Source organism: Suncus etruscus, chromosome 12 (genome assembly GCF_024139225.1).
Source record: "Suncus etruscus isolate mSunEtr1 chromosome 12, mSunEtr1.pri.cur, whole genome shotgun sequence".
Taxonomy (NCBI): Eukaryota; Metazoa; Chordata; class Mammalia; order Eulipotyphla; family Soricidae; genus Suncus; species Suncus etruscus.
The window spans coordinates 81,592,612-81,607,569 of record NC_064859.1 but is presented as its reverse complement, the minus strand read 5'-3'; the positions used below and the strand labels follow the sequence as shown (position 1 = coordinate 81,607,569).

General features: G+C 37.8%; 1 protein-coding gene and 1 long non-coding RNA gene across 2 annotated transcripts in view; one reads left to right on the top strand and one right to left on the bottom strand.

Moving 5' to 3' along the window:
- Positions 1 to 11,217, top strand: part of CYRIA (CYFIP related Rac1 interactor A) — a 58,432-nt gene extending 47,215 nt beyond the window's left edge. The window contains exons 9-12 of the mRNA XM_049784863.1: positions 241 to 367; positions 6,155 to 6,225; positions 8,428 to 8,535; positions 10,807 to 11,217. Coding sequence (XP_049640820.1) covers positions 241 to 367; positions 6,155 to 6,225; positions 8,428 to 8,491 — 262 coding nt within the window. The 3' untranslated portion in view covers positions 8,492 to 8,535; positions 10,807 to 11,217. The remainder of the gene's footprint in view (positions 1 to 240; positions 368 to 6,154; positions 6,226 to 8,427; positions 8,536 to 10,806) is intronic.
- LOC126024448 (uncharacterized) overlaps positions 1 to 14,958 on the bottom strand; it is a 601,864-nt gene that overhangs the window by 213,693 nt on the left and 373,213 nt on the right. The window lies entirely within an intron of this gene.

The window sequence follows — 14,958 nt, the reverse complement described above, 5'->3', positions numbered from 1 at the left end:
CAGAGGAGAAAATAATTTACTGCCTTCTAATTTACCTTATTTTCACACTGAATTACTGGTGGAATAGATTCAAGGAGAGTTATCACAGGTTCTTTTTAAGAGCATATTAACCTGGCTGTCGCAGGTCTGGATTTGTTTCCTAGGAGGGATTAGAAGAGTCTAAATTTTTCAGTTGTGAAGCCTGAAAGAAATGTGTTCTGACAAGGCAGTACCAGCATTGCCATCTCTTCTCTCTTGCAGGGAGTACAGGAGTAGGTTTACGAGTGAGGAAACTCTGATGTTCTGCATGAGGGTGATGGTTGGTGTCATCATCCTCTATGACCATGTCCACCCCGTGGGAGCTTTCTGCAAGACATCCAAGATTGATGTAAGAACATGTGCCCACTAATGCAACAAACAGACCTTCCTTCTCTCCCTTCTCCATTCCCCAAAGATACTGCTTACTCTGGGAAACAAAACTTATCATGGCTGCTCTTCTCTTTAATAAACACTGTTTTCTGTGTGCTTACATGAAAATACCTAAATTCAAAGCACAGCAGGAAGTCATAGGTGCTGAGTCCTTCTACCTGTACAGGTGCTGAGTAGAACTTAGCTGTGAGCTGCTCTGCATGCGGCACAGAATATGTTTTCATGTATGTTATATAAAACTATAGAGATGGTATATTTAAAATTATTTAGTACATGCATATAATGTGGAAGGCATTAGAAGCTAATGGACTTCAAGACAACATGACAAAACAGGGACCGGAGAGATAGTGCAGCAGTGGGGCGTTTGCCTTGCATGCAGTCAATCTGGGAAGGACCCAGTTAGATTCCTGGCATCCCATATGGTCTCCCAGCCTGCCAGGGGTGATTTCTAAGTGCAGAGCCTGGAGCACCCCCTGAGTGCAGCCAAGTGTTACCAATCAATCAATAAAGTTAAAAAAAAAACAACAATATGACAAAACTAAATCCTTCCAGGTTTCTCCCTATCACCCTCACAAGTTGTGGCACCCAATTTCATGCCTTTTTTTGTCACTGGTATATATGTAAGCCTCTGACTGCTCAAATCACCCTCTCTCTACCCTCTCTCTTCCTTGATGGGTTTCAATAACACACACGATAAATGTCACTTCATCTGGGAGCATATTCTCTGCTTATGGATTAGAGATTCCTTTCTCTTCCTGGTCCCCAGAGAACTTATTGTTTTGGATTTTCTGATTTTTATAGGTGTTTGTTGACAGGGGCAGGGCCATGCTGCAGCTACTTCTCTATTGTCGAGCACTTTCTTCCAGACACAGAGATGATGCTCAAGAGATGTTCCATAGAGTTTTGTTTTGTTTTTGTTTTGGCTTTGGTTTTTCAGCCACACCCAGTGACTCTCAGGGGTTACTCCTGGTTATGCACTGAGAAATAGCTCCTGGCTTGGGGGACCATATGGAATGCTGGGCAATCAAACTAAGGTCCTTCCTAGGCTAGAGCATGCAAGACAGATGCCTTACTGCTTGCGCCACCACTCTGGCCCCAAGATGTTCCATAGAGTTTTGATGAATGACTGAATATAATTGGAAAACACATGAATTAGATGTCCAAGTAATTTCTCATTGATTGTGGAATAAAGTGCCTTCCTTTCAGTCTAACATCTGCCTGAAGTATTACCCATAGTGGATCAAATGTAATGAGTTGAAACCTTTTCACTGCAAAACATTACTCATGATTCTAACCTAGTGTGGCATAGTAGAGTTTGGTTGGATCAGTTTATTTCTTTCACTTTATGAACAGCCTCTTCAATACTCTAGCACTTTGGACATAGAAAGTATGTATCTGGAGGGGGTTGAGTCTGAAGGGAAGTAATGAAATATGCCAATTAAAGCACAACTTGTACTATTTTGAATTTCTGACATCCTAAACAGCTAGTCAAACAGCTCCTCATATCCTCTTTATTAGTTTCAATGTAAATTATTTTATTTATTAAAAAATAAAATTGTCTTTGATCCATAGAGATAATACAGTAAATAAGGCACCTTTTTTGCATGTAGCTAACAATTTGATTTTTGATACCATATATGGTCCCCAGATCCAGGAGTTAACCCAGAGCACAGCCACGTATGGCCCAGCACCTCTTTCCCAAATGATCTTTAGTACAAAATTATAGAAATATATAAGAAATTAAAAATTTAGAAAGTTAATGTGTTTTATTAAACACCATACAGAAATGACTACTCAAGTTGAAAACATATAGAAGTCTCCTTTTTATATCGTATTAGCATACATATACTAAAAATAGAACCTTGCTGTTATTTCTACTTTAAAACACTCAATTTGCAATATTTCAACTATTTTATAGGTTTTTGTTCATGTCAATAAGTATTTTACTGTGCTATTTGCTATGCTTTATCTTTTTTGTTTCATTGTGCTTTTGGATCATACTGAGAGGTTTTCTGGGACTACTCCCACTGTGATGGTCCAGAGTCTATTGTAGCAACAGAGACTGAATTCAGAGTTCCATGTACAAAAACATGTACTCCAGACCAATGAACCATATTCCCAGTCTTAATATATTTTATGCTATAAATTGAGTACAAATGACTCAATTATTGTCCCTTGGGTATATCATTTGCTCATTGTCTAGTACTCATAAGACATTCTCATTTACCCTCTGCATTTAAAAATTGTCCAAGAGACAGCAATTTAAGATACATGGTGCACAATTACATTCTTGGCCATAACTCCTTAACTTTTCAAAAGCATATCCTGCTTGTCATTTACTGAATCTCTCTAGTGAGGTCTAAAATGTTTTGCAATGATGCAAAGTCTGACTACACAAAGTGGTTTTTGTTTGTTTTCATGGAGGCTTCACTAAAAAAAGTTTGTTTTTCCTGAATTTTGTCTGACTCTCTAAGAAAGTGGGATTTTGCTTTTTTTTTTTTATGATATTCAGTGGTACCAGGGCTTACTCATGGCTCTGCACTGAGGAATAGATCCTGGCAAAGCTCTGGGTGACCATAAAAGATGCCAGAGATCGAACCTCGATCAGATGTATGCAAGTCAAGTACCCACCCTGTTGTACTATCACTCCTGACCCTCTAACAAAGTTCTGAATTCTTGAAACACAACATGTATTTCAGATTAATCCATTTTTCTCTAAGAACAAGAGTGTTTGCTTCTCATCTAGCAGTTTAATAAACTTGAGGTTTATAACTTGGGGTAACAGCAATAATAAAAAATTAAGAAAGTGTTTGTAGGGGCCGGAGAGATAGCATGGAGGTAAGGTGTTTACCTTTCATGTAGAAGGTCATCGGTTTGAATCCCGGCATCCCATATGGTCCCCCATGCCGGCCAGGAGCAATTTCTGAGCACGGAGCCAGGAAAAATCCCTGAACACTGCTGGGTGTGACCCAAAAATCACACACACACACACAAAAAAAAAAGTGTAAGATCCTGAAATAGGTGTGCACTTTCATGATATTTCATGACTATATCCTGGAGTCCAAAAAAGTATATGGCAGGCTCTTTTGTTTATTTTTGTTTTGAGACTGCATCTAGCAATACTCAGAGGATACTTGTGGCTCCTCACTAAGGAATTATTCCTATCAGTACTTGGGGGAATGGGATTCTGGGGATCAAAACCAGCTTGGTTGTGTGTAAGGCAAACACCTTACTGCTGTACTAGCACTCCAGCCCCTGTAGTGTGCTCTTGAAACCTAAAAAGAAAGAACCTTATACTCCTCATAGACAGGGACAAGGTTGATGTTAGACTTTAAAGTAAGGGAAGGATTTTAAATTTTTCCCACTGTTAGAAAGAGTAAAGAACACCAAACAGAGGGAATTCTTAGCGCAAAATCTCAGAGACCAAGAGTCACACACTCTATAGAATAGACATTTTCCTTGGGGGATAGAGAAGGCTGATGGAGTGAGATGCATTTCCAACTTATTTCCCTAGAACTATTTGGAATATTCCAAGAAGCAATCACTCCTTAACTCCAGCCCCCCCCCCCCGGCCCAAGCCTCACCCCAAATTCCAGACCCAACCTCTTCTGTTGAAATATGGCTGGCAGCAAATCAAGGGTAATTCTTTCCCCACAAACCTATTTATTACTCCTCCTGATTTCCTGACTCAAGTTTTCAACATCATAACAACTCAATCTTTAACCTGGAATTGTCCTTCAAAACCTAGCAGTTGCCTCTTTCTCTCTTCCTAACTCTCTTATCTTTCAGTTACCAGGTACTGTGCACTGGATTTCAACTGAATCCTCAAATCTCCATCCCCCACACTTCATGTCCTATGCTCAAGACTCATATAGTTTCTGTTTCCAGTATTGAATCCTTCTATTATCTTTCACAGGAATCATGGTCCTGGATTTCTTACTGCTTGTCAATCTTATATTCTGCAAGAAAGGACTCAAGTGCCTAACATGTCATAAAACCTGTACTTGTCCTGGCCTCACCATGTCATTAAATATATCTTTTTATTTATCCCTAAATTTTAACCTTCCCAAAAAGAACTAAAAATTCTCAGGTTCCCACTGATTTTCTACCCTTTCAGGACCATGGTGTCGTTGTTCCTTGGGCATGTTTTACAAGAACATGATAAAAATTGTTTACAAGCTATCTGCATTTCTTTTCCCAATTGTCCACAAGTTACTACTGGGAGCGACTAAATCATTGTATTCCTGAACTTGATCCCATCCTTAGAAGTCATCATTGGAAGCTAAGAGGGGTATATTCCCCGAATGCCTGTAGCCCCTCTTCATCCTTCACCCATGAAACACATCTCTGATTTACTACAGCATTCTATCCTGATGAGGTTTTATGTGAACATGACCCCCACATGATTCTCAATCTTGTGTTTCAGGCTAACTTTATCAAATTATCAGGGTCCAGCTGGCCTTTCAGATTAAAAAATTGGCATACCAGAAGTATATCCACAGAAAATGTTTTAAAGTGGCTACTATAAAGAGGGTCATTGTATTTCCTAATCTGATATGGACATCTAAGCTAAATGAATGATTGAATTATTTGCAGAAAGCTTCTTCCCTTGTCAAATAATTAGACCAGGATATGGATAGTATAATGATATCATGATCAATGTCATTCTTATGCATTTCTCAAATTCTGAATCTTAATATTCTAAGGTATAAAAGACAAAAATGCTTCACCTGGGGCTGGGGCAATGGCACTAGGGGTAAGGAGTCTGCCTTGCCTGCACTAGCCTAAGATGGACTATGGTTCGATCCCCTGGAGTTCCATATGGTTCCCCAAGCCAAGAATGATTTCCGAGTGCATAGCAGGAATAACCACTTAGCATCACTGGGTGTGGACCAAAAACCAAACAAACAAAAATACTTCACCTACTTTAACACAGATACTAATCTACAAGGCATGAAAAAAATAGTCATTTGTCTTAAGTGGTATATACTTTTAACTACAGTCCGTTACCATTCCTCCCTTAGTCTAGTCAGAGAGATACATAAAGCTTCATTAAAGGATTCAAGGTTATCTGGCAATGCCATTAGACTCTTAGGAACAACACAAACAGGTGGTGATTACTTCTGCCTGGTGAAGAAAATGAGGCCAGTTTTCCTGGAGTTGGTGATAGCTAACTGAGTCCTAAAAAGATGGTTATGAGTTTACCATGTCAGGCAACTAAGCATATTATTATTGTTTTTGTTTTTATTTTTGTTTTTCGGGCCACACCCATTTGATGCTCGGGTTACTCCTGGCTAAGCGCTCAGAAATTGCCCCTGGTTTGGGGGGACCATATGGGACGCCGGGGGAATCGAATCGCGGTCCTTCCTTGGCTAGCGCTTGCAAGGCAGACACATTACCTCTAGCGCCACCTCGCCGGCCCCAAGCATATTATTATTGTAATTCAGTCAATATCAACTTGTGTACTTAATTTGAGGCAAGACCTGCACCTCACTTGGTCTGAAGTACAAAATCAAAACCTTCACCTAATGCCAGATATGTGAAATATTCAATTTAATATAATGAAAAATGGTACAGAGCCTTCTAGAATATCAAAGAGCAGCTCCCTAATTTTGAGGAGCTAGAGGGATTTATTGATCATTTCTGTGCTTTATTTCTCTAGGCAGAAACCAAGTGATATTATTAAGGATAGATGTTGTTATGACAAGATTCTCAAATAGTAATAAAATGTTCTTTCTTCATCTAGATGAAAGGCTGTATAAAGGTTTTGAAGGAACAGGCCCCGGACAGTGTGGAGGGTCTGCTGAATGCCCTCAGGTGAGCTACAACCCTGCAGGGACAGACCATAGGACTTATAATGACTACAGACTAATAACAAATCTAAATGTTAGTAGAGACCAATGGTTAGAGCCCCTATATATTTTTACATATATACTTATATATATTCTCCTATAATAATATATATATTACCCTTTTCTTTATTAAGGGAGTTCTTTATCCCTCTTTGAGGTCAATAACGTCTTTATGACCCCAGCTTATATATGGAAGAAACTAAGATCTAGAAAAGTCAGATACTTGGAAAAATCACAGAGCAAATGGCCAAACTAGAACAAACCTCAAGGTCTATGTGACTCACTAGGTGAGGGTCCTCCATCCTAGACTATACTTCTTTGTGCTTAGTGATGACTCATCAGAATAAGAATTCCCTTTCTCACTTCTCTTTTCTCCTCTGGTTCTCAAACCTGTACATGAGAAGAGAGCAGGTAGCTCTTGAAAACATTGATGTCACCCAAACCAAATAAATTCAGATTTCTGGAGTGAGACATCAGGTGCCTCTGCCATGTTTCTTCATTAGTTCCAAGCTCAATAGAAGACTCACATCAGCCACAGCTGCTAAAATAAAGAGCTTTGCTTCACACTCTCTGGGTGCTTAAGTCTTTGTCATCTGTAACATTTAATGTCCACACATCTTATCTCTTTATAAAGAAGCATATAGCGTATCCACTCCCTGGAAGAGATTCTTATTTAGCTATGATACACCCATAGGAATTTGTGGCATCATAAGACTTTGTAAATTATTCCAATATTGGATTGAAATCTGAAAGGTGTATGATCCTACTGTCTGACACCATTAATGCTCCTCTGTTGCACAAGCTTTGTGCATACAAGATGTGTCCATGGGATTGGCATGATAGCATAGTAGGTAGGTTTACCTTGCACATGGCCAACCCAGGTTTGATCCCTGACTTCCCATATGGTCCCCTGAGCCTGGCAGGAGTGATCTGTGAGTGCAGAGCCAGGAGTAAGCCCTGAGCATCCCCTCAAATTAAAATTTAAAAGGAAGTGTTCAATGGATATAAGTGGGTAAAATGGCTCAATACTCTTCTACTTTAGTACAACACTTCTCCTTGGCACTTAGTTTCATTTTTAAGCATTGTAACTCAGAGAGTTATCTGAGTTTTTATCAGAGCCATCTAATAATGATTGTTATCATTATTAATAAATTAAGAGGTAGAGACACGTGACAAAATAGCACAGCATGTTGTTTTTATTGCATTATTAAGTCACCACACTTACAAAAAATATAGCAATACTCTAAGTGCTTTCACATTCTCTGGGAGAAACTAAGGTTTTTTCCATTATATTTTTTCCTATATATCTCAGAGGGTGGACTTTACATAGCAGAGAGTGGAATTTAGCTCTTAATTGTTTTAGCATTCCAGAAAGAATTTAAACAGGGCTCTGTGCTAGGCCCTGAATTCCCTAAGTGTTGGCATGTGTGTCTCTGTTAGTGCTGTGGTGAGGCCGAAATAGGCTATTGTGGCAAACTAGAATTTGAACCCCCGGGGTTCAAATCCGAAATCACAAACTGTTCACTAAAAGGTTTGAAATGAGTCATTCAACCACTCTGAATCTGTGTTCACCTCTATAAAATAGAGGCTGATGTGTGGTGGAATGAGAACTTTGATGGAATTCCTGGGGTCTAGATTTCATTACACCTCTTCAGTTTACCCCAGGTTCATATGGTAATAACAGTTTGCACCTTTTGATTTGTTGACATGCATTTGTGCCCCCTTGTGGTGACAATGATGATAAGCGTTAATTGTCATCAACGGAGTAAACCATGAACCTTCAAGTTTTGAGTAACATCACTATGCAAATCCGTGCTTTGAAATCTGTGACACAGCAGGGGTATCCTGGATGATCAAGATTCTGCACGCAATCATGAGAAGTGTACCTCCCAAGAAAATGAGATTGCTTGTAACTCATCTGTGTAATTATTTGATTAAATAAAAGATCTCTGTGTTTGATAGCCATAATAAAACATTCCTTGGGAAGGAAGCACCAAATATTCAATCTGTCTGAGAATTACTGTGCACTGCAATGTGGCTCTTCATCTAAATTTGATTCACAAATAGCAGGTGTTTCTCCCAGGGCAAAGAAGGGTTGGTGAGTGGTTATTGAAGCTTTAAAGCATCCTATTTACACACTGACCTCCACCTTTCTCTCTCCATTTAGGTTCACTACAAAGCACTTGAATGATGAATCGACTTCTAAACAGATTCGAGCAATGCTGCAGTAGAGCTGTGCTCAAAGAAGAGGATCTATGTACTGACCTCAGAAGATGTATATGTTTACATAATTTAATACAGATTGATGTTAATACTTATGTATTTACATAACCACTTCCTTCTTGTCACTGAAATATATGGACCTTAATTTGTATCTTGACTGACTCAACCCAGCAGAGCAGAGATTGACTTGAGAGCCTTACCTTTGACGTCTAAAACAAAACCCTCTTCTCCAAAGGCAACATTTGGAGACCTTGGTTTTTGCTACGTGACTCCTTTAACTACACCTGTAACAATCAGCAGCCCCTAGTAGTTTGTGGTAGTGTTTTAATTCTAGATCTGTAACCTATCTCAGAAGTTATAGTTATAGAACACGCTCTTTGATTTCCTGTGTTAACTCAGCTACAAGAAATACAAATGTCACCCTGACAGAGGGTGAGAGGAATTAGAAAAAAAAAAATGCATGTGGAGACACAAATCCAAGTGTTTAGCATTCAGCACCACCTCATCTCTCCTCAAATTACTGTGCAACTTTTCTGTTTGCACATATATTATTTATTGTCAGATTCTCTTACTGTCCAAATTTATATGCCTCTAATATTCTCCTTCAGTTTTGCCAGGGGAAACTTATCTGTGTTTGAACAAGTCAGTGGGAAAGAAATGAGAAAAGATAGATGTGTTTTGTGGCTGGGCTGATGAAGGTGTTTGACCTGAAAATTGAGTTAGGATAGGAAGAAGACCATCCAAGTTGCAGGATACATGCTTTAACTCTGGTTACACAGTAGGGGCTGGGCACAGCCAATCAGTAGGCCAGATAAAATTCTTAAAAACATGTGGTCTGATCCTGGTAGATGGACAGGTACGTATGCTTCTCATTGGCTACCTGTGGCCTGTTTATCTATTGTTATATGACCCATAAATATTATGAATAACCAAATGACCCATGACAGAATAAAGCTCCTCCCTTCTGTCCCCAGGTCTGTAATGCCAGCAACCTTGTTTTTAAAACTAGATGTACATACATTCCAGTTTCCTGTGGAGTGCTGGATGCACAGTTACTCTTCTATGTAGACTTTATATGTGGCAGTAGAAGTCTAGAATCACAGTTACTAAAAAAGGGGGGAATTTAGAGAAGAGAAAGCAATTGCCTTATATGATTACCTGGTTGTTAAAAACAGCTTCTTTTCACTCTTACTGCTAGTTTGTAATGTGCAAAGGTCTGTTCTGAGTACCTGGATTCATGCCTAATCCAAATGATACATGGCCTGAGTTTGAGAATTTTCCTAGACTTTCTGTATATCACCTACCCTAACTATGTAAAGGACAATTACACAAAAACATCTCGAATCCTTTAAGGCTATGAGTCACTAAAATGACTCTCACACATTCTTCCTTAGTAAGTAGAGTCTAGGGAGATTTACCACACTTTATTCTAATGATTAACAGCATTGCAAGGCCTATAGTTATTCTATTCTTAAATAAGAGCTTAGAAAGGACTCTTGGAACATTTTTGTTCTAATATCCCGTGGAAAAAATAGACAAAAGATTAAATCAAACAGGATCACCTTGATGGAGTAATACTGGACCCCAAACTTCTTCACCCTTCACTCCATGGTTTTTCATTTCACCATGTGGCCTATGCATATATTTTATGGGATGAGACTGGAAACTTTTAAATAAACCTATGCGTGGCCTATATAATTACTTGCATTTTTTAATAAAAGGAAATAGTGATAGGAAGCTAGGTCTGAGAAGGTCATGGTTTGGTATTTTCACAATGTCCCAGGAAGGAGTTGTTAGATATTGTTGCTTTCCTGAGTTTAGGGCCAGAAAACTTTCCCTGTAGTTTTCTTGGACAAAGGGAGAGATATTCTTGTTCTGTGTTATCTTTTGCAAAGAAATTTAGTCCAGTGACAGATTTCTTGGTCTATGCCTAAATGTCAGTCAAGTAGGAGAGGAAAGATCCATTCTTTAATGCTTCTGAAGATGAGCAGGTGCAGCGGTTTGGATAGAGTTTTCATCTCAGAACAGAAATATTCTAGATAATTTTCAAACCTAGGGATTCTACATTCTGAGAGAAATCATAAAATAGAGTGAATAAATTGATATTATATGCAGTTTGAGAAATTTTCTCTTTGGCAGCATGTAGATAGTAATGGCATTCATAACTTGAGCATCCTTGAAAGTGATCGAGACTCTAAACAAAGAGAGGCTAAGTGTGCCTCAAGTAGATCCAGTTTCCTTTATTAGATGAAGGGATTCATCCTTGGGGAGATAAAAGGGTGTACAGACTAAGTAGTTGAATACCTTTATAATTTTTATGCAGGTCTTCCATCCAGTCCAGTGGGACCAAACATAGAAGGCTGCTGGCCTGCCCCAATTTAGTCAAGCCCTCTACTTCAAAGCCAAGATTCATCTGTACATGGATTCTCAAAAGTCTGGACCCTGAACTATTGCCTCTGATTATCAGGAGGATGGGTTAATTGAATGTCTGTGATCACTAACAAGTGATGGGCCTTTGCCCACTTTAGAACTCTTGTGGGAGACGAATTCTCTTAATACACCATCCTCAAGGCATCGGGAGTCTTCCAACAATCATGTTTGTGTGAATGTGCTGCATGCACGTGTCTAACTCATGGATGGTGAAGGGGAATGTTCTGGAGATAGCATTTGTGTCATTGTTAACTCTTTCATATTTGATGTCTCATAGGTTTCAAATAAACAGTGTTTTTCATTACTCAGATATTTATTTTTGGGCCAACAACATAGTGAAAATGACTCTTCTTAGGTGCACTGCTACTGTGGCATTATAACTTCCTTCTCAGTAACTTTTTGTGTGCCACTAGGAATTGGTAGTAAGAATAAGGAAAACAAAGTGAATATGACTATCTTAAATCATAGTGACCCTTAGAACTAAAATATTAATAACAGAACATCTTAAATAGTATATTTTAACAATTATTTAATATCATGCTCTAGCAGCATTTGTTCCTAGGGATCATCATTATGTCAAAATATCAGAAAATGGGAATCGCTAATATATTATCTCTGTCAAGTAAAAAATAATTTCATGCTTCCTCAAAAGAAAAATTAAGCCTATTTAATCTTAGGACCCAGTTGGGCTCTACAATTCAGAGACTTCTGATATAATCTGTAACCTAGCTAGCTATGACTTTTTTTAGTTATAATGATGAACATTGGAATTTTATCTTACAAAAGCAGAATTTCTGCCTCCAGTGTCCCCACTACATTTTTAAATGCTGTTGCATACATAAAGCTGTTTTAATGTTGTTATATTGTTTGCAGAAGTCTTTGTAAATTTTTTTGCTTGCTTTGCCTCTTTTTGTACAGAAGTTTTGAGTGTGAAATGAAAATTAAAGTTTGGTACATATATTTAAAAATCCATCTCTATTTAATATGATGCTTAAGTTTGAGTGAATGTTAAACATCAAGTCATACATATTTGCTAAATACTTATATTTGTTATCGCCTGCACTGGGGAGCAGGATATCATCATCTGTCCTTCACCTCTCAAAGACTTAGCTTTTTTCATACACATTACTAAGTACTTCATACTCTTCTGATACCAGCTATATTTTTATTATTTTATCAAAAGTCCTTTATTAGATAAAGATGTCAAATAAACAGAGACATGCTTGATACTGAGAAATACATTAGACTATTTTTCCAAGGACACCGAGAAACCTAAATAAAATGTTCTAGATTTTCATCTTTTGAATGCAATTGACATTTTATGGTTTTAGAAAAATCAGCAAGTACCCTACTCCTTAGAAAAACAAATCTTAGACAACTCAAGATCTAAAGTCATATTTTGAACTATTGAAAATTGAAACATCCAAAGTATTACTTTTAATCCCTCTATCTTTTTACTTGTTTGACTGCTTATTACTAATTTTTCACTGGTCAAATTTTCCAAGAGAGGGGGCTGGGTAGGTGGCGCTGGAGGTAAGGTGCCTGCCTTGCAAGCGCTAGCCAAGGAAGGATCGCGGTTCGATCCCCCGGCATCCCATATGGTCCCCCCAAGCCAGGGGCGATTTCTGAGCACATAGCCAGGAGTAACCCCTGAGCGTCAAATGGGTGTGGCCCAAAAACAACAAAAACCAAAAAAAAAAAATTTCCAAGAGAGGCCTTTCAGAGTGACAAAGACAAAGGCATAATAATCAGAACTAATTGTAACTCAAAGGGAAATGAATATAAATGAGAAATGTGTTGTTAGCTGACACACACATGATAAATAATCAAAAGATGAAAGAAGAGAGAAAGAAAATGGAACAAAAGATGAGAATTAATGTGCATGGCTTTAATTAAATAAGCATTGGGAGTCAAAGACATGGAGAATAAATGTAAAGTAGATTATAGGTACAGTAGAAATAATTGGCAACTAAAGTATTATTGATAAGAGAAAGAGTTAATGAGGAATTGACTAATTTTTATCAGCCAGAAATTTTATGGTAGTTTGGAAGGTAAGGGATGGAGATTTCATCTGTTCCCATTCACAAAACTCAGAAAATATTTATATTTGCAATCCTATTTATACCTGATTTTATGCCTATATTTATCAGTGAGTAACATTATAGAAATTATCTGTTTAAGTGTCCTATATACAGTATATTTAGGAATCACAAATTAAATAACTAATTAAATACTAAACAATATGAATTACTTTAATTATACTATTTATATTTATTAAGTGCATTAATCTTTCCAACACCAAAATTCTGTTCTCTACTTGTAATATTCATCTCCCCATTTATCACTGAGAATATTCACAAGATATTCTCAGTAAAGGAAGATAGGTCTTGAGTGTTCGATCAATTGAAGGGGTTGTTCTGTTTATGACTGAAACCAACTACAATCATGCTTGTAATCATGGTATTTAAGTAAAGATTTTATATTAAAAAAAAAACTCCAAAGAAAGGAATCAAGGCAGAAAGAAAGAAAGAAAGAAAGAAAGAAAGAAGGAAGGAAGGAAGGAAGGAAGGAAGGAAGGAAGGAAGGAGGGAGGGAAGGAGGGAAGGAAGGAAGGAAGGAGGGACGGAAGAAAGAAAGACAGAAAGAAAGAAGAAAGAAAGAAAGGAAGGAAGGAAGGAAGGAAGGAAGGAAGGAAGGAAGGAAGGAAGGAAGGAAGGAAGGAAGGAAGGAAGAAAGAAAGAAAGAAAGGAAGAAAGAAAGAAAGGAAGAAAGAAGATGGGAAGTATAGGGTCCAGGGGTCAAGGGTCTTGTGTATGTCAGTGGTATATAGGAATTATATATATATGTGTGTGTGTGTGTGTGTGTGTGTGTGTGTGTGTGTGTGTGTGTGTATACCCAAACATTAGAGTCAATAACACTGACATCATGAAATCTAAACCACAACAACCAAATTTTAAAATATGTCTGTCTGGGGCCGGGAAGGTGGCGCTAGAGGTAAGGTGTCTGCCTTGCAAGCGCTAACGTAGGATGGACCGCGGTTCGATCCCCCGGTGTCCCATATGGTCCCCCCAAGCCAGGGGCAATTTCTGAGCACATAGCCAGGAGTAACCCCTGAGCGTCAAACGGGTGTGGCCCAAAAACAAAAACAAAAATAAAATAAAAAAAATAAAATATGCCTGTCAAAGACACAGGCTTTGTGAGTGGGAAGGTGGGAGGGGACCTAAGGACAGTGGCAGAGGGAACTTGACATGGATAGTGGGATTGATACTGGAACATGGTACATCTTAAGCTCAACTATGAATAAATTTGTAAATCATGGCATCTTAATAAAAAATAAAAGAGGAAAATTTTGCTTTCAAATATCTATTTTTTGGGACTACACTTTTACTACTTTGGCAATTGTTGTGATTACTCTTATGTAATCTGGAAAAATCTTAAGATAGAGGAGATAGAGGTTCTGAAAATACTCTCTTTAAATGTCTCCATAAAAATACCCTTGGAAATTGTTGATTTTAGGTAAGTATAACAACAATTTACTAGGCAGGAAGTGTTTTAAAGTGAATGTCCTTATTAACTTGGGAAAATTTTTATCTTTAAAAGCTTCTACTTTTATTTATCACACCACGCATTTTCATATATTTTACATCTCTGTCTTCACTGTGTTAAGTTTTAAGTTGTCCTTATTTGCACCATGAAAAGTTTTATTTCAAGATATAGATAAATAAGTAGATAATTGATATATAGATAATAGATGAATAGAAGATAGAAGATGGATGGATAGATACATGATAGATAGATAGATAGATAGATAGATAGATAGATAGATAGATAGATAGATAGATAGATAGATAGATAGATAGATAGATAGATAGATGATAGACGGACCTAGGTTGAACAAGACAAATATCTTACCTGCGGTACTATCCAGCCTAGATGATCTCTATTGTAATCAATCCAAATCTATCCAAAAGATAATGTCTGTGACTTGAAATCAGTATGTATCTAAAACTTTCCTTAAACTTTGAGGAATCACATTCAGAAAAAT